Below are 23,743 nucleotides of genomic sequence, written 5' to 3' on the forward strand. Positions count from 1 at the left end.
CACTGGATATTTTCTCCTTTTCTGACCATTCCCTGTAAACCCTAGAGATGGTTGTGTGGGAAAATCCCAGCAGATCAGCAGTTTGTGAAATACTCAAACCAAGAACCATGCCACATCCAAACTTAAATCACCTTTCTTCCTCATTCTGATGCTCAGTTTGAACCTCAGCAGGTCATCCTGACCGTGTTTAGATACATTTGGGAATTGCTTTAATATTATTGGCTGATCAGATATTTGTGTTAACACCCACACTGCTACAGAAAAAATCAGCACAGCAATCAGCTGTTTTAAAATAATACCAAAAGCAGCAGCATACAGAGGCTTCAGATACTGACAAGAGCTTAAACTAAATTCCTAAAATCCATCATTTTCTGTCTTTTTGCAGTGCCAATAACAGATTTAAAATTGCAATGCATTGTTGAGACTTGTGTGTTTCATTAGGCAGACTAACAGAGCCAAATCACCCTCTTTTTTGTTCTCATTTGGTTTTATTTTCTATCTGGAGACCTCTGTGTTTATGCTCCATCCCCCCACCATGCTGCCATTCATCACTGTATCACCAGGGGAACCATCCTTATATAGTCCTGAACACCAAGGGAGGAGGAGGAAGAGGAGGAAAGGCAGAAAATGCTGAAGAGAGGTTTACTTCAGCTGTCAGCTCTTGAGGAAGCCCAGAGGGATGAAAATACATACTCACACATTAGCATTCAGACTTTATTAATAGATGTGAGATCAGTGGAAGTGCTGAACACATTCAGATCGTATGGGATTTAGAATAGTCCTCACACAGAAAATCACAGGATAGATCAATTAGGGAAAGCTTACAGTTATGTTTTAAAGTTAGGCAACCTCTAGTGGCCAGAGTGACAAAGTGGTTGTGAAATATATGTAGAGTAGTTACCTTCAGACTGGACTGGATAAGTGGTAGAAAATAGAATAACTACTGGTTCTTAGATAGTTGGTTCTTGTTCTAGTTGCACATTGCCAAAGTTCCTTCAAGGCCAAATTTGATCAAGTATTTTTTTGTGTAATCCTGCTGACAGACAATAAACAAACCAAACAAGCAAAAAACAAAAAAAAACTTAAACAAAAACTTAGAAAACTCCAAACAGCAGTAACGTCACTGAAGTCTTTCCACCGCTTATGCCTGAATGGTTGGATGGATGGTAAGATGCACTTGAAACTGTCATGAAATGGCAGGCAGCAGGAAGGACCCAAATGCAGAACTCAAAACACAGGGATGAACTGAAGGAGGCTGCTTTATTGCAGTGGCACAACTTACAATACCAAACTAAAACCTAGAAACTAATAACAAAAAACTGGGAAACCACAGCCGGTGATTCCAGGGGGCACAACAGGAGAAACCCAAAAACCAACACTGACAGAAAGAAACACAGGGCTAAAATACACTGAGGGATAACGAGGGAATGGGACACAGGAGGAGAGCACAGCTTGGACTGATCACACTTGACGAGACTAAATGGAGTCAAGGCTAGAAACACAGACGTGAGACTAAGGACCGTCAAAGTAAAATGACACGAACACAAGGGGAGCACAGAGAACACCTAAACACTGGAAGAAAAATAACAAAAAACAGAAATCTCTAAAATATTAATAAACACAAAACATAAACATGGAGTCACCAGACTCCGGACCATGACAGAAACACAGAAAACTGAGTTGTTTAACGTGTATTTAACATAGTAAAAACAAGTTTGTTCCAGTTCAAACCATGACAACATGAGCACTGAACTCCAGTTCCCTGCTAGAGATGCATGGCTCTCATCAATCAGGAATGCCTGCATGGAGAATCAAAAACTGCTGTGACTTTTCATTTGGAGGATTTGTTGTTGGAATAATTTCTTGGTATGAGCATCAGGCCTTAATTGCAATCACTTTATAACAATAATGATAATAACTAGACATGCTAGTGGACCTGAATAAACGAAGGCTTCATTGCCTTTAGTTTACAGTTTTGCTCTTGGAGAGGACACTAATGACCTACTAGAGGGATACATTTCCAGGTGCAAGTCAAGGTGCAGTATATTAAAATAAATACTCCAAAGGTGAGCAATGCCATGAACTATATAAACAAGATGTAGCACGTCCAGGTGGTGTTGTGTAGTTTGATGGCCACAGGTAGGAAAGATTTCCTGTAGTGCATCATGGTGTAAAGACTCTTTTGCTAAACTGTCCAGCACCTCATTGAGAGGGTGTGAAGGCTTATCAGTGTTTCTTACACCTGTAAATGGTAAATGGCCTGCATTTGTATAGCGCTTTTCTAGTCCATAGGACCCCAAAGCGCTTTACACTACATTCAGTCATCCACCCATTCACACACACATTCACACACTGGCGATAGCAAGCTACATTTGTAGCCACAGCTGCCCTGGGGCGCACTGACAGAGGCGAGGCTGCCGGACACAGGCGCCACCGGGCCCTCTGACCACCACCAGTAGGCAAACATGGGGTTATGTATTAAGGAGTCAAGCTCCATTTCCACAACCTTACTGACCTAGATAGGTTTGTTAGGTCTGTTAGCATCTGCACCGTCCACACCAGAGCATGGAGGGTGGTGCTGGCCATAAAAGACCCAACATTCAGCTACAGGAGGTTAAATGTCAGGTGGAAGGATGAGGATTAAGTCTATTTTCATGGCAATTCAGTGGACTGAAATAATCTAAATTGATTTATTTACAGGCTTGAAAGAAAACTTAAAAAAATAAATGGAAAAAAAATCATTCCCCCCCCCCCCCCCCCCCCCCAAAGCTGGTGGTAACTTGTGCTAACTGAGTCTACAAAAGACTATGAATTTGACTCATTTCATACAGCCACAATAGACATAATAATAAAAGTCTACAAGAATAATCATTAAAATGATTAATAAAAGCACATCTGAGAAATGTGTTTCTTCCTGTTAGCCTGGTCAGAAATGAATGTGTTAACTGTTTCTACATTGACGTCTGATTAGCTTAATTATCTGACAAAAAACATGATGGAATGACAGAACCTTTCCTAATCAAAGTTCATATGGTTATTAGACTTCTGCATAAGTGTTTGGTGACAGGGGAGGAAATGTCATTCCTGAAAAAACTACTAAACAGTAAAATACAAAAAGAACAACAAACCAAAACTATAACCAGGATCAAAGGAAAAGCAAACCATGATGCAACAAACAGAAAGAATAACCAGATAATATCTAAAACAAGAACACCCAGAGTGCGCACCTCCACCTGAAGGGCAAGGGTTATACTAAAACTGATGTTTTATGATGTTCTTATTGCAACATGCTGACGTTAGCCTGTTACAGTGTCATTGTCATGTTGTAGAGTGTCGTATTGAAAATAAAAAACATGTATTGTACAGCTCTCTTCATGCCCTTTCATATCATATTTTACTTGATATGGTTTACTTTGACCTTGGGCGCTAACAATGAAGGTCAAGGTCAAACGCTTAGCCAACCTCGGCATTCAAGTCCCCCAAGGAGTGTGAAGTTTGACAATGATCCAAAAAAATTGTGGGTAATATAAAGATTTTACAGATTTTGGTGTATTTGGTGTGACCTTGAGCTGAATTTCCCCAAAATTAAATTAGCTCGAGCTGATACCTTAAAAACACTTGACTGCTAACAAACAGACAAACAAACAAACAAATGGAACTGAAACTAGAACGTCCATAAGCTCAAGACTAGAGCTGGGCGATATATCGAGTTTTTAAAAAATATCGATATATTTTATACGAGATATAAGATGTGACAATATCCTTTATATCGATATAGTCTATGTTACGTTATAATTATACTTGTGGAGCCGCAAGTTTGCCTCTCTTTCGTCCACTTTCGTCTTTACGCAACGTTACTCGGCCTCGCCTCTCCTTCACTGAACACAACTCCCCCTCCTCCCCCATCGCTTCACCTGCAGGAAGCGACAAGATGGACACGGCAAATCTCCGTTAACGAGTTACTGCGCATCGCCCCGTGCGCGGGGCTGGACGGCGTCAACGTGTTAGCTAGCTAACCATGCTAACGAGCTAACCACGCTAACGCCATGCAGCCCAGAGGGGCTGCACGGACTAAAATCCTTTCATTTTCTCAAAAGTTGACAGCGCGCCTTATGTATGAATTCTGGTTGTGCTTGATGGCCGCGAACCGATTTTATGTGGAACACGGCGCTCAGCAATCTGTCAAAAAATGTTTTAGTACGACTTTGGTAAGCTACAGAGCTGCACCGCTTGATGGATTGTCGGAGCATTACGGCTGAGCCTCGCGGAGTGATACGTACTGTGCTTCAACGTAATATTACCCTGTGTATAAGGACCATAAATGGCACCTGTTAAGAGACGTGGTTGCGAAGCGGATTTCAAACTCCAGGCTGTCAGTACAAGTCAGTACAAGTTGGGAACAGAGCAGCTGTGAAATCTGTCTTTGTTACTATGCTCAGCGTCTTTTAGTTTACATTTTGACTGCACAATTGTGAGCTTTTTGTTATGCACAAAAACAACATTGTTTTCTTTTATTTATGGAGCATTATTATTTAATAAATGTTCATAATTTATTTTTGAGTAAATTTTATGTACATCTGCTCTATGTTAATAAAAGTGCCTGTGTGACTTCTGGGACACAGCTTTGACTAAGAACTCTCTTTTTGTTCTTACTTTATGGCTTTAAAAATATATATCGAGATATATATCTTATATCGCCATCCAGCTAAAAAATATCGAGATATGAATTTTGGGTCATATCGCCCAGCCCTACTCAAGACATTGGGTCAATGACCGAGGACCAGATGTGATAATCGTGATTTTATTTTGCACCTGCCGACATGAATTTGACATTTTGAGACTAAATTATACAAAGATACACCAGGGAACACAGGGGAATCCTACAATGACACAGAAAACAGATATCAATAAATAAGACTTCTATTTAAAAAGAAAAAGAATTTTGTCAGATAACCCAAATACTCATGTTAAACTCTCTTCTTACGAAGACAGCAAAAGAAGCTTGAGTGGATTAAACCAGCATCACATTTCACACTTGTAATGTCTGCTTTGCAACTACATCTAAACACTATTTTAAAAAAAATGTCAGCATTTCATCACCACAAGCTAAATATTCTACCTTTTTGTTTAGGCTTTAGATTTGGAAAGATTTAGCGTTATCCAGCTTAGGATCAGTCCACAGAAACCTTTTTAAACATTGATGAGGTGTGAGTTTTCACTGAGAGATTAGTGCAGTTGTACATAATCCCATTAATGAGGTGTCACAGAAAGCCCTGCAGGGCCCTTCAGCAGAAACACCTGAATGAACTGCAGCCTTTTTAATCTCATTATTAAAACCTGTCTGAGTCAAAGTGTCTGTGAGAGACTCGTCTGTGTGGCCTTTATTACCGCGGGATTTAAGAAAGTTACGACTGATTAATGTTGAAGAAACCTTTTAGTTTCTTGAGAAAAAGCTCCTGGAACCTAAAGCTTAAAGTACTTAGGGTGGAAATGCAGACTTATTTCCATTGTTTTGCTTACTGTTCACACTTTCTACCATCATCATAAAGAGGGAGACAACCAGCCAGGGTTCACTATAAATACAACTGAATATATCACATAAAAACAAAAGCGAGACATATAAAACAGCAATTTATAAACTGTTATCTAAAGTAGATGAAATTAAATTGTTGGACAGATCAAAGGTTCATACTACAGTAGCACTGTAGTATGAATATCTGGCTCAGTATGTTTTTGTGTTAGTAATTCCTTTAAAGTTTGACACGGCTCCAGATCTGCCACTTTAAATGCTGGCAGAGGGAAACCTCCCTTTAAATCCCCTTCACACTCACATGTAATGTTATCAGCATTAATGGCACATATTGTTTGTGAATGTGGTATTTCTTTGCTCTGGTATGTACTGCTGCACTCTGTGTCTCAGACTCTTGGGACGGGATAGTTTTCCTTTTTAAGGCAGGTTAGTCAGAGCTCTTCCCCCTCGAATGCTGTCATTAACAACCTGGGCCACCTCACCATGTGAGGACGAGGCTAAGTCTTGAAAGTTGCCTTGCATCCTCGCATTGTTATGATGTGAGATCACAGCGGCAGGGAAAGACGATGTTCGCATGAACCTCGACAGGTCTTCCTTGGAAGTTTATCCTTTTTGTAAAGGATCGGTTCTAGTTTTCATGGATCTGCAAGGATTGGTGTAGGCACAAACTGTAGGTATAGACTATAATTGTTGTCTATATTGAAAATAAAACATTGCTGAGCAAAAGTAGGAAATAAACACCCCCCAAATATCATCCTAAATACTCACAAAAAGATTAAAAATAACCCCAAAAGCATGCAGAACTACTACAAAAAGACTCAAACAACCATAAAAGAGTCATGGGGAACAAGATACGGAGAGCCTCAAAATTATTTTACTCCACGTTCTGCATGCAAAAAGTTTTGAGGCCATCTCGAATTTGGCTAGTCAGTGTACCCCACCATATTAAGAAGGAAGTGCAGACTGTTTGTGGTGGATGAATCGTCTCGAATTTTCTCTTGACTGAAGCTTGGACTTTCAAAGTTTCATTCAGCAGTATTGTGATAGTGTTTGTCTCTGCCCATCAAGAACTGTCAACATTAACCTTTATTAAGAATAGCTCAACCCTAATTTTCCATCTTCCTTGAGCTAATGTGTTTACATTAGCTTAACCATAGCTCTTTGGCTAGCAGACCATTATATGTTAGTCCAAATTCACTACCTACCAAATATTACTTCTATTTAGTTTTCTGTCTCTACTTACATCAAAGTTATAGCACTGCTGTATTTCCTTTTTCAGAACATGTTTTATCATCTATGGATGTATATCAGCTAGCTACCTAGCTTCCAGCTAAGTTCTAACTAAGCTAAACCTTAAATCCTCTTGTCAATAAACTTTATTGTAACACCTGGGAGAACAGCCACATTGATCATTCAACAGGAATCAAGGAAATTTGGACTATTTTGCTCTTGATTGTGCCTCTATTTTTGTTTGACTAATAAATGCAACACGTGTATTGGGCGAAATATAAACATTACTGCCCCCACTCAGCAGCAGGTCCTGATATGGAAGCTGGCTCCAGAGCAAATCTCATCAACTTTAAAAACCTGAAGTTTTAAATTTTGGGTCAATTTCAAACTATTTTCTCACAATTTTGAGTTAGTATAGCACTAACCCTAGATGACCTGTATGTAGACCTGTATGTTAGCTCTCTCTAACCCAGTAATCTTACCTAAACCTAACCAAGAGCTAGGTCAGCCTAGTTTAACTTAGGTAACTTAGTATGGACATTTAAGTGCCTTTCTCTCAGTTGAGTGACAAATAATTGGGAAGTCTAAAAGTTACATCCACCAGCCACTACAAACTAATATCTGTCGATCAAGTGTATCCAGCAGGGTGATTGAATTAATCCTGATTTTACCCTTAACTTAACTAAATATTTTGCAAGCGTAACCTGAATTTTTGACTTTGAAATGGCAAAAAGCTTTTATTCAGTGGGGAAAAAAAAGCTGCCATAGCCTGCTGCATGACTTCTTCTTGTTTTAACTATTACAGATGTGCCAAACACATGGATGTCCGTACTGATTGCAGACCCTTTTCGTACACTTAGATATGGAAATGCTACACATTGTTGGTTGACTGGTTTAAAAAAAATGAAACAGGTCTATTTTGTTTATGTCCAATATTTTGTTGACCTATCCACCCACCCCAACCTCACACTACACTGTGGCTTTAAAATTCACATGTTTTAAGGGACTTCCGCTCGTTAAACATGTTTTGTAATCATTTGCTTAAAATACTGATGAATACTCACATGACCACTCAAAGCCAATAAAAATATCAATATGTTATAAACAAATTGGAAAAAAACCTTATGTCAGCAACTCAAGTAACAGCTTGGACAATGGTTGTTTTTAATTCAGTTTAATTCAATTTTAATTAATTTATATAGTGCCAAATCACAACAATAGTTGCCTTAAATCACTTAGTGACAACAAATGCAGTGTGTTAAGCATGTCTGTTCCTTCCTTTGATCATAATTATGATTGTTTTGCCTTTTTCTTTATACATCCTGTCTTAAGGAAACAAATTTGTGGCTGCATAGAATATGAATGCCTGCAAAAGCAGAAGAAAGTGAAGAGAAAGGGCAGAGGGAGAAAGGAGAGACGGCAAGGGGGGAAAGGTAGCTGGAGAAGAAATGAAGGCAGGAAAGGAGAGAAGAAAGAAAAAGAATGTAACAAGAAGGGCTAAAGGAGAAAGACAGAGACAGAGGGAGGGCAGTTCCCAGGAAGGAGGGGGGAAAATTGAGGAAGGAGGTAACTACAAATAGTTGAGGGCTGCAGGTTCTTCTTCAGTGCTCCTCTCTGCTGCAGCTCTCGCCAGGCTCTCTGTGTCCTCCAACATGGCCTCCTACAGCTCCTCCGGTCAGACCGCCTCATCGTACCGCCGCACCTTCGGTCATGGCACCTACGCCTCACCATCACTCAACCGATCCCTGCTGGGCCACAGCGGCAGTGGCGGGGGTCATGTCACCTCCAGGGTCTATGAGGTGACCCGTACCAGCGCCACACCAGCTTACCGGGTCTCCTCAAGCTACTATGGCAGGCCGGTGACAACCTCCCGGGCATCCGTTGGGCGCTCTTATGCTGGCATGGGCGAGACGCTGGACTTTAGCCTGGCGGACGCCCTCAACCAGGAGTTTCTCACCACACGGACCAATGAGAAGGCCGAGCTGCAGCACCTGAATGATCGTTTTGCCAGCTACATTGAGAAGGTCCGCTTCTTGGAGCAGCAGAACCAGGCGCTAGTGGTGGAGGTGGAGCGCCTGCGAGGCCGTGAGCCCACGCGCATTGCCGACCTGTACGAGGAGGAGATGAGCGAGCTTAGGAGGCAGGTGGAGATCCTGACCAATCAGAGGTCACGCATAGAGGTGGAGCGGGACAACCTGCTCGATGACCTGGATAAACTCAAAATCAGGTGGGAGGAGCAAGAAGAGTCATGTGTCTTACTAGCTTGTTTATTCTTGTTTATTCTGACATGACCTTTATATATTATGACAAAAAAGAGCTTTACTTAATTTTAAAGTAAAAATCTTTATAGACTTATAGTGAGTCTTCAAACAAACAATTTTAAAAATAATTTTAAAATAAGTAAACTGAAAATATTTCTTAAAAACACAATATTATATATATATATACACAAGTACACAATATTACTTGTCCCATACACTTAACAGTTACAGAAATATTGATATTACCATAATTTAAGCAACAACCTGGAGCATTTACCCACTGTGTGGTGTATCTGGAACTAAAATGTGACAAAAACTCTGCAGGTTTTTGTATTTTATTGCACTTTTCTGTGAACACTTGCCAACTGCTCAACAAGCAGTAGTGAAAAATTGTGACGCAAAATGAAAAGAAGTGTGTGGAGTGGAATAATGAATGGAGGAATGAGGTGATACATAGGCTTGTGTGTGCTAGATTCAACCAGCCGTGTGGGAGATGATCTGCTGTTTGTTGCAGTTACAGGAAGTATTTTTAAACCCTGGTTCCTCTGTGCATCTTATTGGTTTCACAGATTGTGCTCTTTACAACAGATTACTTGATTATACGTTTGCTATTTTCAAGATATTTCCTAAATACTCTAAATATATTTTAAACATATTTTGTATAAATGCAAAGCTGTTTAAATCAAAATATAACAGGATCATTTATACATCATCACAGGAAGAAGATTACAGGTGAGTCATGAGGATGAGTGCCTTACAGGGGGTATTTTGGGTATAAGGATGTTAGAATGTAGAGGGGCGTATAATCAGATAAATCAAAGTAAAACATATATTTGACTGAAGCTTAACAATAATAATGCTGCTAAAATATTACAATCAGCAAAAATAAACCAAAGTATTTTATTAGGTCATCTAAAAAGTATAAATAATCTATGTAATCCTGCTAACAACATGTTTATGCTGTGGTAAAAAATCTCTGATAATAAAGGGTTATACCAAACATCGGAATATCAGTGAAATGTTATTTTTACTAACCTTGGCACAAAAGCTAAAAAGCTATCTGACTATTACAATGGACTCTTAAATGGTGTAGGGTGCAAGCTACTGAGGAACTAGCTGCCAAATGAGTTTTTCCCTCATTTGAACTAATGAGCAAGATTAGTGACCACATAATTAATCAATCTTTATCTAATTAAATGCATAGCTTAATAACATTAAGTCATGTGATTTTCATAAGCAAGTTATTTGGTAGTTACTGCTACTTTACTTGGCTATGCTAACTAGGCTAAACAGCAATAATTACTATCTATATAAATATTATGTAGATAGTAATTCTCTGTTATGATTAGATTCAATATTTGTTGTAATATAATAAATTACTTTATTTTTTTTAAACTAATATAGAAATAATGACCTAGGTTAATAAATTAGTATTGACTTAAAGAAATTTAATATTGAGCTTAACCGCTAGTAATAATAATAATAAAAGTAATAAAAATGTATACTTTATTGATCCCTGTGGGGAAATTACTCTCTCTGCATTTGACCCACTCGCTCAGTGAAGCAGTGGGCAGTCACTAAGCAGGTGCACCGGGGAGCAGTGTGTAAGGACGGCACCTTGCTCAGGGGTACCTCAGGGTAGCCGTTCAGTGGATTCAAACCCCTGACCGTCCGATCATGGGGCCACCACTCTACCTACTGAGCTAAACTTCTTGTTACTTTTTTCTCCATTATAGTTGATTTGGTTTGGTTGGTTTTTTATTTAATATAATACATTAACTTCCTAAAATATAAAAAAAAAAAATTAAACTGTTGATTAATGTGTCTGTTTGAATACCATTGAACTCGTAGGCTAATTACAGTAGTAATTAATAATTTCCAAATTAAGCATCCTTTATTACTTTCTTCTTTATTATGATTAGATTTAACTGGAATATTTATGGAATATAAAAAAACATTTTCTAATTTATCAACGAATATTGAACTTATGAACAGGATTAATTACTGTGTGTTTAATAAGATAAGTTTAAATATGTACCTTAATTTCTGTATTAGGACAGTTAGCTTATAGTGCCAACAACTAACTATTGTCTGGTGTTAAATTAGATACAACTCCATTATTTGAATAAAAAAGCTGTGTTTTTAATAACTGGAAAAGAAAATTTAATTTATTAATTTAATGAAAGACAAAGCTGGGAAATTATGTTAGTTTTAATATCTTATAATTAGCCTCATTGTAGTTGATTTTTATATATTTTGTTTAATTTATACAGCATTATAAAGTTTATATGAAAATATAAAATGTAACTTCATCAATATATATGTTTATTATAAAATAATTTTATATTGTAAGCTCTGTTACCACGCTTCTGACAAATTCAATTTGAGTTAAATGATAGAAATTGTAATTTTCTTTCCACGTAGCTCTTTATTTAATAATATTAATTATTAATATTATTACTGCATTGTTATTTACAGCATGACAAGTCTTGCTATTCATTTTACACCTGCAGAGATGATGAAAACATCAAAGCAGAGAAATGAGAGAAGTGTGATCCCCTGAAAACTCCAAAGCGAATAGGCGATGATTATAGAGGCATTTTGCAAAGCTCAAACCAGTCTGCATCGATAAATATACTTGTGTGCCATGATTTAACTTTAGGCCTGACATAATGATGAAGTGCTCCTGAGCATACAATTCTTCAATCAGTCCATTCAAAATGTGACATAAACTGCTGTTAACCCCTGGAGGATCTTAGAAAAATGCATACACTATTGGTCTTAGAGCCACAAATCGACCCAAGACTCTCCAGGGGTTAATCTCAGAGCTGAGCATAATTTTTCTCTGACTCCAAAAAGCATTGGCGACTGATTTGATGTGATTAATAGGCATGTGTGTGTCAGTGTGTGTGTTACTACTTGAGACTGACCAAAGTTAGTGCTAATCACACACTGTGTTTACATGGCTCTCTTCTATAAAAGGAGAGGAACAAGCTCACACATATCTGAAGGATCTGTCCTTTCTCTGTCTGCAGTTTACGTTTTTAACAAGCAAAAGTTCATTTCTTTCCTTGTGGTTGAGACTTAAAGGCGCTCTTCTGACACCTTAAATAATTAAATGTGGTAGGCAGTGTGTGTTTTGACTTTACTGGACAAAAAAAGTTGCCATGATAACCTATAAGCATTTTGTATTTCAAGAGTCAAAGATCAAACAAGCCTCCTAACCTCCTCAGGCTTTAGAAAATCTATTCCACAAGGGGAGTCTTTAACCGATCAGTGACCTTTACAGGGTATAAAAAGTGAACAAGTTCAAGTTAAAGTATGCACTTTCATCTTTTACTTTGGAAAAGTGTCCTTTTAAGCTCAGACTGTAAAGTAATGGACTTCCAAGTCTGAAGCCAATGTGGAATTGTGCTAAACCTGTATTGTTTCTAATTGCCAGCAGGGGGCGTCACCTCTGGATGTTAGTTTCAAATCTTATTTATTATAATATAATGTTTATTTTCTACATTTTTCAGACCATTTAAGGTTAGAAAGGATGATAAAGAAGGATGTGCAATCAGGCAGGCCACCTTGTGTGCAGTCACTTCTGGTTTAAAAACACCAAAATGAAAATGCTAAACCTGAGGCGTCACTAACCAATGGGTGAGAGCACACTGGCAACATCCATCTTTTATATACAGGCTATGAAATTATGCATCTTTGAACTTATTAGCCTAATTCAGCTTTAACGTCTTTCTGCAGAGCTCCCTGGTGTGTGGACAGCAGCTTCTACAGTGTGTTCAAACCAATCATTAATCCAGCTGCTCATTAATTAATGGCTCTCTGTCTGAAACCATGCTTTGTGTCTCACTGTCCTGCAGACTCCAGGAGGAGATTCTTCAAAAAGAAGAAGCAGAAAACAACCTGGCTGCTTTCAGAGCGGTATGTCCCACTCTCATTTCCTGTACTTTCCCCAATAAATACAGTGTTAGAGGGGAAAGGCTGAGATGGTTCAGACATGCAGAAGAGGGATAGTGGATATTTGTTACTGGACAAAGGATGTTGAAGATAGAGCTGCCAGGCAGGAGGAAAAGACAAGTTCATAGCGAAGAGTCATGGATGTAGTGAAGGAGGACACACAGGAGGAGGAGGATACTAGAAGATAGAAGAAGAATGCTGAAGATCATAGAAGCAAAAACATAAAAAAACAACTATAAACATAACAAAATAATATAATTATGATAATAATATTAATATAATAATATGAATGTGATAAATAAAATTTATCTTCGTTTTTTCTGTTACTTTTTGGTGTACTATGGCAGACTATGGATGTAAGAAGGCTATAAATCTGGGTTACAACATTTTAAAAGGGAAAATACTGTTAAAAGTTTTGTACTTCTAACATTTTCAAAGCCATCAAGTGGACTGGATTAGTTGGTCTGCATTTTGGCCCATGGGCCATATGTTTGCCATGTTTCACAATAATTAGCCTGCTGGTGTGGCAAACTTAATGGAAGGTTGTAATATATGCATTTTTTAAAATCATTATACACTTTGATTCAATGGAAAATATGTCGATAATTATTCCATGATTATCTAATTTTTACATAAAATGAACATTTTTAATGTTGCAGGATGTGGACGCTGCCACTCTGGCCCGTCTGGACCTGGAGAGACGCATCGAGACGCTGCAGGAGGAAATCGCTTTCTTGAAGAAGATCCATGAAGAGGTTTGTTCTTCACCCTCTTCCATCTTTACCAGTCGCTGATCCCAGCTCCTTTATCAGGGTTTAAAATGCATTCATAAGTGTTTTATTACACTGCTGCCATCAGCGTAGGTTCTTCATTTCAAATCAAATCAAATCAAATCAAATCACTTTTATTGTCACATCACATGTGCAGGCACACTGGCACAGCACATGCGAGTGAAATTCTTGTGTGCGAGCCCCACAAGCAACAGAGATGTGCAAACACAACAACACAAACGAGCAAAATACAAGAATGGCCAACCTGAAACTAATAAATATATGTACAATATATAATAGTGTATGCATTTCTGGATGTGTATACTAAATATTTTCCTACGTGTGTGTGTGTGTGTGTGTGTGTGTGTGTGTGTGTGTGTATACACATTTTTACAAATTAAATAGTAAAAAAAATAAAATAAAATAATAATAATAATAATAATAAAATATAAAAATATACAGAGTTGAATATGTGCAAAACAAGTGGCATTTATATACAGTGTGGAGTGCATAATGTTGAAGTTCCAGTAGTGAAGCTGAGGTGTCTATGACGTGTTCAGCAGTCTGATGGCCTGATGGAAGAAGCTGTCTCTCAGTCTGCTGGTTCGGGACCGGATGCTGCAGAACCTCCTTCCTGATGGAAGCAGTCTGAACAGTTTATGGCTGGGGTGACTGGAGTCCTTGATGATCCTCCCCGCTTTCCTCAGGCAGCGCTTCCTGTAGATGTCTTGGAGGGAGGGAAGCTCACCTCCAATTATCCGTTCAGAGCACCGCACTACTCTCTGGAGAGCTTTGCAGTTGTAGGCGGTGCTGTTGCCATACCAGGTGGTGATGCATCCAGTGAGGATGCTCTCAATGGCACAGTGATAGAAGGTCCTGAGGATGCGGGGGTTCATGCCGAATCTTTTCAGTCTCCTGAGAAAGAAGAGGCGCTGCTGTGCCTTCTTCACTGTTTTGTTTGTGTGTACTGACCACGTAAGATCCTCAGCCAGGTGTACACCAAGGAACCGGAAGCTGCTCACTCTCTCCACAGCAGCGCCGTTGATGGTGATGGGGGTGTGTACTTCTCTGCACCTCCGGAAGTCCACTATCAACTCCTTTGTCTTTGCGACGTTGAGGGTGAGATGGTTGTCTTGACACCAGTGGGTCAGGGCGCTGACCTCCTCCCTGTAAGCCGTCTCATCACCGTTGGTGATAAGACCCACCACTGTAGTGTCGTCCGCAAACTTCACAATGATGTTGGAGCTGTTAGTGGCTGTGCAGTCGTAGGTGTAGAGTGAGTACAGGAGAGGGCTCAGTACACACCCCTGTGGAGCACCAGTGTTCAGTGTGATGGGGGATGAGGTGATGCTGCCCAGTCTGACCACCTGGCGTCTGTCAGACAGGAAGCTAAGGATCCAGCTGCAGAGGGAGCTGCTCAGTCCTAGATCCTGCAGTTTCCTGTCCAGCTTCGAGGGAACGATGGTATTGAATGCTGAGCTGTAATCTACAAACAGCATCCTCACATACGTGTCTCTCTTCTCCAGGTGTGACAGGGCAGTATGTAGTGTCAGGGCTATGGCATCATCAGTGGACCTGTTGTGGCGGTATGCAAACTGTAGAGGGTCCAGTGAGTCGGGTAGTGCAGAGCAGATGAAGTCCCTGACCAGCTTCTCGAAGCATTTGCTTACGATGGGGGTCAGGGCTACAGGTCGCCAGTCGTTCAATGAGGAGATGGTGGAGGATTTGGGTACAGGGACGATGGTGGCCATTTTGAAGCAGGCTGGGACTACAGACAGAGAGAGGGAAAGGTTGAAGATGTGCGTGAACACTCCAGCCAGCTGAGCCGCGCATGACCTGAGGACGCGGCCGGGAATCCCGTCCGGACCAGTAGCTTTGCGTGCGTTCACCTTCCTGAAGCACTTCCGCACATTTAGTAATAAGTAGATTATAGAGGACTTTAGGGAGGAAAGGTGTCACAAATTGTTGCTTTAAAATAAATCTGTCAGTGAGGCACAAACAAGCTTCACAGGATTAAGAATGTGTGTTGAGCTGTGTGACAATGCTCTCGGTCTGTCTTAGCATCTGTTAGAACATCTGTCTCTGTGTGTGCGAGATGACAAACGAGAGGGTTTGGGGAGTTTTCACTTTCAAACACGCACAGAATTGCATTGTTGGCAGCAGGCCTGGGCAGCGTGGCAGTAGAGCTCTGAAATCTCCCACAGCAGATGTAAGGCTAAAATTACTCTGTGTACCAACCGGCGGACAAATCCTCGTCTCTGATCAGCATGGGCTTCGTTCTGTCTCCAGCCTGGAGCGATTACTACATGATGCCAAAGTAGTGTGCTCGACATGGCCTAGGGTTACTCAGAGTGGATTAAAGTGTTAGAAACAGTTTGGACTAAAATTAAGTCACTTTTTAGACAAAAGGAGGAATAAAACCTCAGAAGGTCTGATGACGGTGAATCTTGTTTTACTTCACATCTGCAAATTAATTTGCAACACTGTATAAAGAAAGAGGAAGAAAATCCTGATAACATCTTAAAGCGTCTTTAACTGGGATTCTTTAATTTCATACTCTTATTATCTCCTTGTACCACTTGTTTTTATTACTGTTCTTTTCCTTGTTCTTCCTGGTTTTCTTGTGGTAATTATTTTTCTTCCTCTCATTCTTGTTCTAGTTATTATTGTTGTTCTTTTATTCTTTTTATCTTCATTATTATTAGTCTTGTTTCTGTTGTTTTTCTTCTTCATGTTGTAATAATTAGCAGGTATGAAGCTCTGTGCTCACTTACTCAGATGTTTGTTCCTTGTGTTTTGTTTGTTTTGTTTTTTATTGGTATTTTATTTAATTTATTTTATAGCATTGCTAATAGTTCACCATCTGCACATTCTATAGCTTCATTTATCATTTTAGCTTCTGGGAGATGCCAACTTTTCTGGTCGTTCACTGCCAAGGCTTACTGTCACACATCAGGTCCTCATTAATCATATTTATGAACTACAGAAGGAATTTGGGGTTGATGGTGGCTTGGCTTTTTTCTGTATTAAGCCAGACTGGGTTTGTGTCCTAAACAACAAGGAGAGATAGTGATGTTTAAAACTACGTAAGGTTTGTTATGCTCTATAATTGGATAGCCATCCATTCATTTTCCTCAATTAAACTGGTGATGTTTAAGGCCTATCCCAGCTGTCATAGGGCCAGGGCACTGGTACATCTAGCACAGATGACTAATTTGTCATAGAGCTCACACAGAGAGCCGATGGGAAGAGGCGTGAGTTTCTAAAAATGGGCTCATTGAGTCAGCACGGATAAGATCTTGGAGAGACTACGGCTGCTGTGAACACTCAGAATAAGATCTCTGACTGCAGACTGGATTACATCTCGGAAGGGCTAGCTCGAAATAACATCTCTGTGCGCAAATTGGATGACATCTCGGGGAGGCACACTGCCGTGAGTTCTCAGAATCGGCTCTTTGAGCACAAGAATGACAATATCACAGAGCGCAAGTTTGATAACATCATGGCGAAGCTCGCGGCTCTCCAACGGGAGATTGAGAGACCAATGTTGGACTGTAGAACTGCTTTGAAATTCATATGAGCTGTTCGCACTAAAGTAAAAACCACCATCACTTATGCGGATACCCCTTTGGCGCCAGCTGCGGTCTCAAGGCTGGAGCCAAACAAAAACACCCTGATAACGACGGTGTTGAGTCTGTTCCTTCCCATTCCATGCAAGGCCACCTGGGTTGGCTGGAAGACTGTTTACTTAACCTAGCAGGGCGAAGGACACTGTCTCAGCTGAACTCTGGACACGCACACACATACATATACACTGATATGCACACACTCATCCCCACTCCCTTTCCAAATGCCTTCGACGCTTATTCCCTTCCGATGCTGACGGTGGATCAAGGAGACCAGCGCACAGGCTGCAGGCCCGGATGCACTGTCTAAATCGGCTGTCTCTCACCCTTTACCCACCCCTGTTGCTTGTCATGTGTTTCTTTGGTGTATTTGAGTTTTTTCATGTGCTATGTGCAGAGGTGTTTTTTTCTGTTCTCAAACTGATCTCCCTGTTGGAGCTCAGTCTGGGGGGAGTTATTTTTCTCTCCTTATCTTTCCTCGTGTGGTGCATTTTCCATTGTTATACCTCTCTGACCTGTCTTCCCCATGTGATGTTTTGTGTAATGTATGTAAGGTCGGAGGGTAAGTTGGCACCGCCATTGCGTGCAATAGGTCGGCAGCCTTATGAAATTTCCCCTTGTGGGACTAATAAAGGTATATCAAATTCAAATTCAAATATAACAGGCCAGTCAACCTTACGTTTCTCCTCCTCCCACAGGAGATCCGTGAGCTGCAGGCCCAGATGCAGGAGACTCAAGTCCAGATCCAGATGGACATGTCCAAGCCGGACCTGACGGCAGCACTACGAGACATCAGGGCTCAGTATGAGGGCATTGCTGCCAAGAACATCGCAGAGGCTGAGGAGTGGTACAAGTCCAAGGTCAGAGGGATGTTGTCTGTATTAACGACACTTAGAGATCGATTCTGACATCCAAGAGTTGGGGATTTAAAATAAATTGTGAAATCTATTTAACCTTTGACCCTGCAGGTGTCTGATCTGAACCAGGCGGTAAGTAAGAACAACGAGGCTCTGAAGCAGGCCCGTCAGGAGACCATGGAGTTCAGACACCAGATCCAGGCCTACACCTGTGAGATCGACTCCCTCAAAGGCACCGTAGGTCTCATAAACCTTCTTCGGTTTTTATTTAAACGTAATCTTCTCTGAGCTCGGTTTGATTTCAGACTCTCCTCTCTGATTAATCCAGAATGAGTCTCTGATGAGGCAGATGCGGGACATGGAGGACCGTCATGGACGAGAGGCCGGCAACTACCAGGATAGCATTGCCCGCCTGGAGGCGGAGATCGCCAACATGAAGGACGAGATGGCGCGCCACCTCCGTGAGTACCAGGACCTACTCAATGTCAAGATGGCGCTGGATGTGGAGATCGCCACCTACAGGAAGCTGCTGGAAGGAGAGGAGAGCAGGTAATTTATCAAACTATCCAACCAGGCCAAAATTCTTTTGTTTTAGTGTGCTGCCTTTACAATAAAGCTTTGGAAAAGAAAACTGCCTCAGAATGTCAATATTTTATCCAGATACACATAAAATAACATTTAAAATGATATTTTCTACACTTTCCCTTCTCCCGTTGCAGGATTGCCTTGCCTGTGCAAACCTACTCCACGCTGAGTTTCCGAGGTGCACACACAGCTGCAGTTACCTAAACATACCACCAGGGGCTAGGCTTCCTTTAACCAGGACACAGGCCTTATTCTGTTTGATTCCACAGTCTGTTCAGATGGAGCCTCCTTTACTGTTTGTTATACATTTCAATAATATTTTACTTTTTTACCACATTAAAACTATGTAAGATTAAAATTTTACTTAATTAAGAAAATGGGTGTTAATTAATGAATTGATTTCTAAATCAATTAACCTACAAATTAAATACAACCCCAGTGTTATGGGGTTGTATTTAATTTGTATTTCATAGGTCCAAGAGGCATCCACATAAAGTTTTCATTGATTTTTCAAAATAACATAACACATTTTACATATTAAATAAAAATTAAATGTATTCCGACCTTTGTTAATCAGAGACCAGCCCTGAGCAGCAGCGCTCCTCTGAGATGCATTCAAAGAAGACTGTCCTCATCAAGACCATCGAGACTCGCGATGGAGAGGTAAAACTGCTAAGATATAAAACTGCATTCATTAGCCTTGTAAGTTTTTAAGTTCCCTTCATAAGGATTTTTTCTTTTGTTTGTTTGCTTTTCTTTTGATGTGATCCACTCCAGCACCTTATTCAAGAAATTCATGAAAAATTTATTTAAGTTCTATAAATCACATTTTATCTTATCAAAGACCGGTAGAGCTTTATTCAACTGCACAAATGCTGCCTGGCACTGCTCTGTCCACTGGACCAGATCTGGGGCACACTTTTGAGTGAGATTAGTTACATGGCTGGTCAGCTCCACAAAGCCGGTCATGAACCGGCGGTCAGTATCTCTTTGGGGATGCCGACTCGGGAGATGATCTGAAACAGGGCCTGGAGGTGCCAGTGTTATGACTCGCTCTATGAAGCCTATCTTTAATCAATACAAATTACAGGTAGGTCAGTGCTGTGTCAGGGCAAACGTGTGACCATCAATTTTTATCACTTGATCAGAAGCTGAGGTTGCATAGAGTTTAGTCATGAGATTCCTCTAGTGGGAAATATCCTGTGGAGTGAATCGCTGGAGGCAGCAGGGCCTCATTAGATGGCCTCCTCCTCCTCCCTAGAGTCAGAGTTGAATAAACTAAAGGTCTCCGCTAAGCACAGCACAAACATCCCCCTTGCTAAAGCTCGTGATTGTATCCCCACACATTGCCCCAACAGGTTATTGAACACCAGCAAATCTGTACCCAGAATTAAGGGATGCCTCAGGTGCAAGCTAACTGCAGCCTTTACACCATGTGTTTTGCCCTTGTATTTAATTTGGAGCGGCACTATGGGATATTTGTGTATGTCCTCATGCACACATCTAACCTCCACCAACGCCCCGTGCCGTACCAGGGTTTGGAGGACCAGGGTCTGCATGCAGCCCAGACTCACCCTGCAGCCCGAGTCCACCAGAGCCTGGCGTATATCCACTGGCACCTTGACAGTGCATGTCCCTCTTGGACCTGGGGTAGGTGTTGGAGGGCCAGCAACACGGAACAGCTACCCCACATCCGTCAGTGGGCACTCCTAATGTCAGTGTCCTGGCCGCCCACACCTCCAACATACCTGCCTCAGCATTTGCACGGCTCCCTGTGAGTTGGGGGCAGCTTAGTTGCTGGAACCTGTGGGGAGACAGCGAGACTGGCTGTTGTGGTGGCTGCTCCATAACCAGCAAAGTTATAGTGGAGCTGGGGAACCTCCTCCTTGGGGCTGGGACCGGCCAATTCTCCACAACTGGCTGTGGTTGATCCAGCAGGTTTGCTGGCTGCACTGCCGGGTGGTTTTTGGCCAGTCATACAGCCATGTCACGGTTTGCTTGACATGACTGTGTGGGACAACAGAGGAGCCAGGGGGATGCCAGACCGAGACTAGGTGCACTCTCATCTGGCGCTCGGCCTAATTCTGTAGCCACTGGAGCTGATCTTGATGCACAGTCGCCTGTTCTTGGTGCACGATGGCCATCTCTGCCAGCATTGCTGTCAGCACTTCCACTGGCTGTACTGGTTGCACATCTGTCCTAGCGCATCTGGGTTTCGACAGCACTGTGACACGACGGACCAACACAAACACACTGTTAAAGAGCTGGGTAAGTATTAGTTGCAACTTTTCCAAATTGCTCTGTGCAGCTTTTCAGCCGACTTGTTTCTGGCACAGCCTTCCCCTCTACGTTACAGGTTGGCAACTGAAATACCAGGACTGATCATACCAATCAGTCCCAGCTACTCTGCCAGCCTTTTGGCACTGCCCACTGCCACACCACTCCTCTGAAGCAGAGCTGCAGAAAACACTCTTGCCACATCAGCAAATGCAATTGTCCCATATTTAGACAGAAAACAGTCCATTACCTTATTTACACCTAATATTTTAGAAACTTTAAATACAAATAAAGATTGCTTTAATGTAAGTAATTAACTGCTGAAGTGACTGCTGGTGTTTCTTAATCTGTTCTGTGTTCACCTGGGCTCTCTGACTGTAATCTTTCTGTCTCGACTGTTGTAGTTTGTATGGATTTGGGACAGTGTTCACTCATTTCCAGATATCTTACATTCATCCAGACAGAGAAGTCATCTGATAAGGCTTTTATGTTTCTGTCTCATGTTTTTCTCCTTCAGGTTGTCAGCGAGTCCACGCAGCACCAGCAAGACATCATGTAACAGCCTGCAGGACATAAGAAGAGAAGAAGAAACAAAAAGCTCTCATGTGTCCCTGCCTGAGACGGACACATGAAAACAATAAAGAAACAAGCAAAAGAAATAAAACTAAGAAATAAGACTTTACACACTCGTCTTTACGGCCTGCCCTGTGTTTGTTTGCAAGTTACTGAGATATGTGTATTTAAAGCAGAAATTCATCAGGATTTATTTATTTTTGGTTAAATGTAGGTTAACATGCAAAAACTGAAAAAAGGAAAAATCTCAATTTAATCAGGAAATTTCTGTGTTTACTGACCGTTTAAGACTTTATAATCTCTAATAAATGAGCAAAAAGAATATTAAGTAGAATAGTAGTCGTCTATCAGTTGTAGTCTGCAGCTAACTGAGTTGGTCAGATGGAGAATTTTGCAACATATTCAGCTCTGAAGTTTAAAATCACTTCAGATGCCCAATAAATAACAGATTCTGATCCATGGAGCCAAATCAGAGCTGAAACTGAAAAACAAAAAGTAGAAAGTGAACGTTGAACTCCCTCATCATGAGTATAGTTTTGATTACATTTTTAAGGAAACTATTTTTTTTCACTGATACTCATATTTGATCTTTTTTTCAGTTTCAGATTATATGATTGCAAATTTCTTAAGAAACCTGTCACATTGAATTATTTTAAGCTTCTTGCTCTTTGAGTTTCTGACCTTGATCTGGTGTTTACTGAAAGGTGGAAATGGAGGAAATAGGAACTGAACTTTACTGTATGTGTAGGATTACAAAGCAGTCTGTGAATGTGCTTAATAGACAATGGTTATTGGATGTGTGTAGCCCAAATGATGTTTAATAGGCTGAAAGTAAAGAATAAACAGTGGAGCACAATTCTCCCCAAAGGGCAAGGGCTATACTACCTATTTGATGATTTATGATGTTTTTATAACAACGTAAGGATGTCAGCCTGCTTTCATAACAACACGCTAATGTCTGACCTTTGACCTATGACCTTGAAGCATAAAATGGTGTATTTTATTATCTTTAGTCATCTGATTGGAGCTGAATTGGCTGAAATCTTTGGCTTCTATAAGCTGCACACCATGCTGAAATATGGCAAGTTTCACAAGTCCTGCAACTTCAAAAGCGTCCAACAGTGAATACGTATGGACAGTGTAGGCCAGTAAAAATGCCAATAGTTAACAGACTTATTAATATTGTTTTATCATTACATCATTATAATTGAGTATCCCATTAAATGGATGTTCAAATTTACATCAGACAGTTGGAGTTTTTGTTATTTCAGCTGTAGCCCTGATGGTGTTTAATGGTCTGAGAGAAAGTAAAGAATAAATACAAAAACAGAATTCAAATGTAGGCTTAATCTACTTTATAGTCCAGAATGAGTCCCTGATGAGGCAGATGGAAGTCCCGCATCTGCCTCTAGTTTAAAGTCCACAAGTACAAATAGGAGTCCTGATTTATATGTGAATGCTTATAACACAACAGAATGTTTGTAAAATTTAAAAAAAAAAATCAACAAACAAAAGAAGAAAAATCAAGGAATAAAATTGCCTATAAGAATCTATATTTATTACTGTTGCTGATTTGAAACATGGGAACCTGGGAAACATGGAATGTAGGGTGGATGTGCATAGATGGGGCAATTTGAGTTTAACAGCTGAATGCTAATGACAGACTCAGACTCTGTCTCAGTACCTGGTATTGGCCCACCGAGCTCCGGGTCGTCTCGAAGGGCTTGGTGGATGGTTTATTCTAGGTCCCAGGTCAAGGAGCCCATTTTGCATTAGGGTGGTAAGATGTTTCCTGGTTCCCATTGTTCAGCATTGCTGGAGAACTGGCAGGGACTGGCAGCATTTTATGTTTCTGGAACCTGGGAGATAGGATATAGAAAAGCTGAAACAACCGAAAAACAAAGACCATTGAGCATGCTGAACATTGAGTCTTTTAGCGATTCTTAAGTAAATCAGATTATAATGATCTGTCAAGATTATAAATGGTTATCTGGCTGCCAGTCCTCCAAGGCTAGCTTTACTGCCAGTAATTTGTGGTCTTGCACATCGTAATTGTGAGTTAAGCAGTGGGGGG

The 23,743-nt window shown here is 40.7% G+C and overlaps 1 protein-coding gene across 1 annotated transcript; it reads left to right on the forward strand.

Annotated features, from left to right (window-relative positions):
- Positions 1 to 8,341: 8,341 nt before the first annotated feature.
- Positions 8,342 to 23,281, forward strand: desmb (desmin b). Its single transcript, XM_085449127.1, has 9 exons — positions 8,342 to 8,987; positions 12,885 to 12,945; positions 13,641 to 13,736; positions 18,076 to 18,237; positions 18,346 to 18,471; positions 18,563 to 18,783; positions 18,954 to 18,997; positions 19,397 to 19,482; positions 21,614 to 23,281. The coding sequence occupies exons 1-9, from the start codon at positions 8,413 to 8,415 to the stop codon at positions 21,653 to 21,655; spliced, it is 1,413 nt and encodes a 470-aa protein (XP_085305253.1). The 5' UTR covers positions 8,342 to 8,412; the 3' UTR covers positions 21,656 to 23,281.
- Positions 23,282 to 23,743: the final 462 nt, after the last annotated feature.

This window comes from Copadichromis virginalis, linkage group LG23, assembly GCF_057382275.1.
Source record: "Copadichromis virginalis isolate Kocher_CV1m ecotype Utaka linkage group LG23, C_Virginalis_male_GT1.1, whole genome shotgun sequence".
NCBI classification, from domain to species: Eukaryota; Metazoa; Chordata; class Actinopteri; order Cichliformes; family Cichlidae; genus Copadichromis; species Copadichromis virginalis.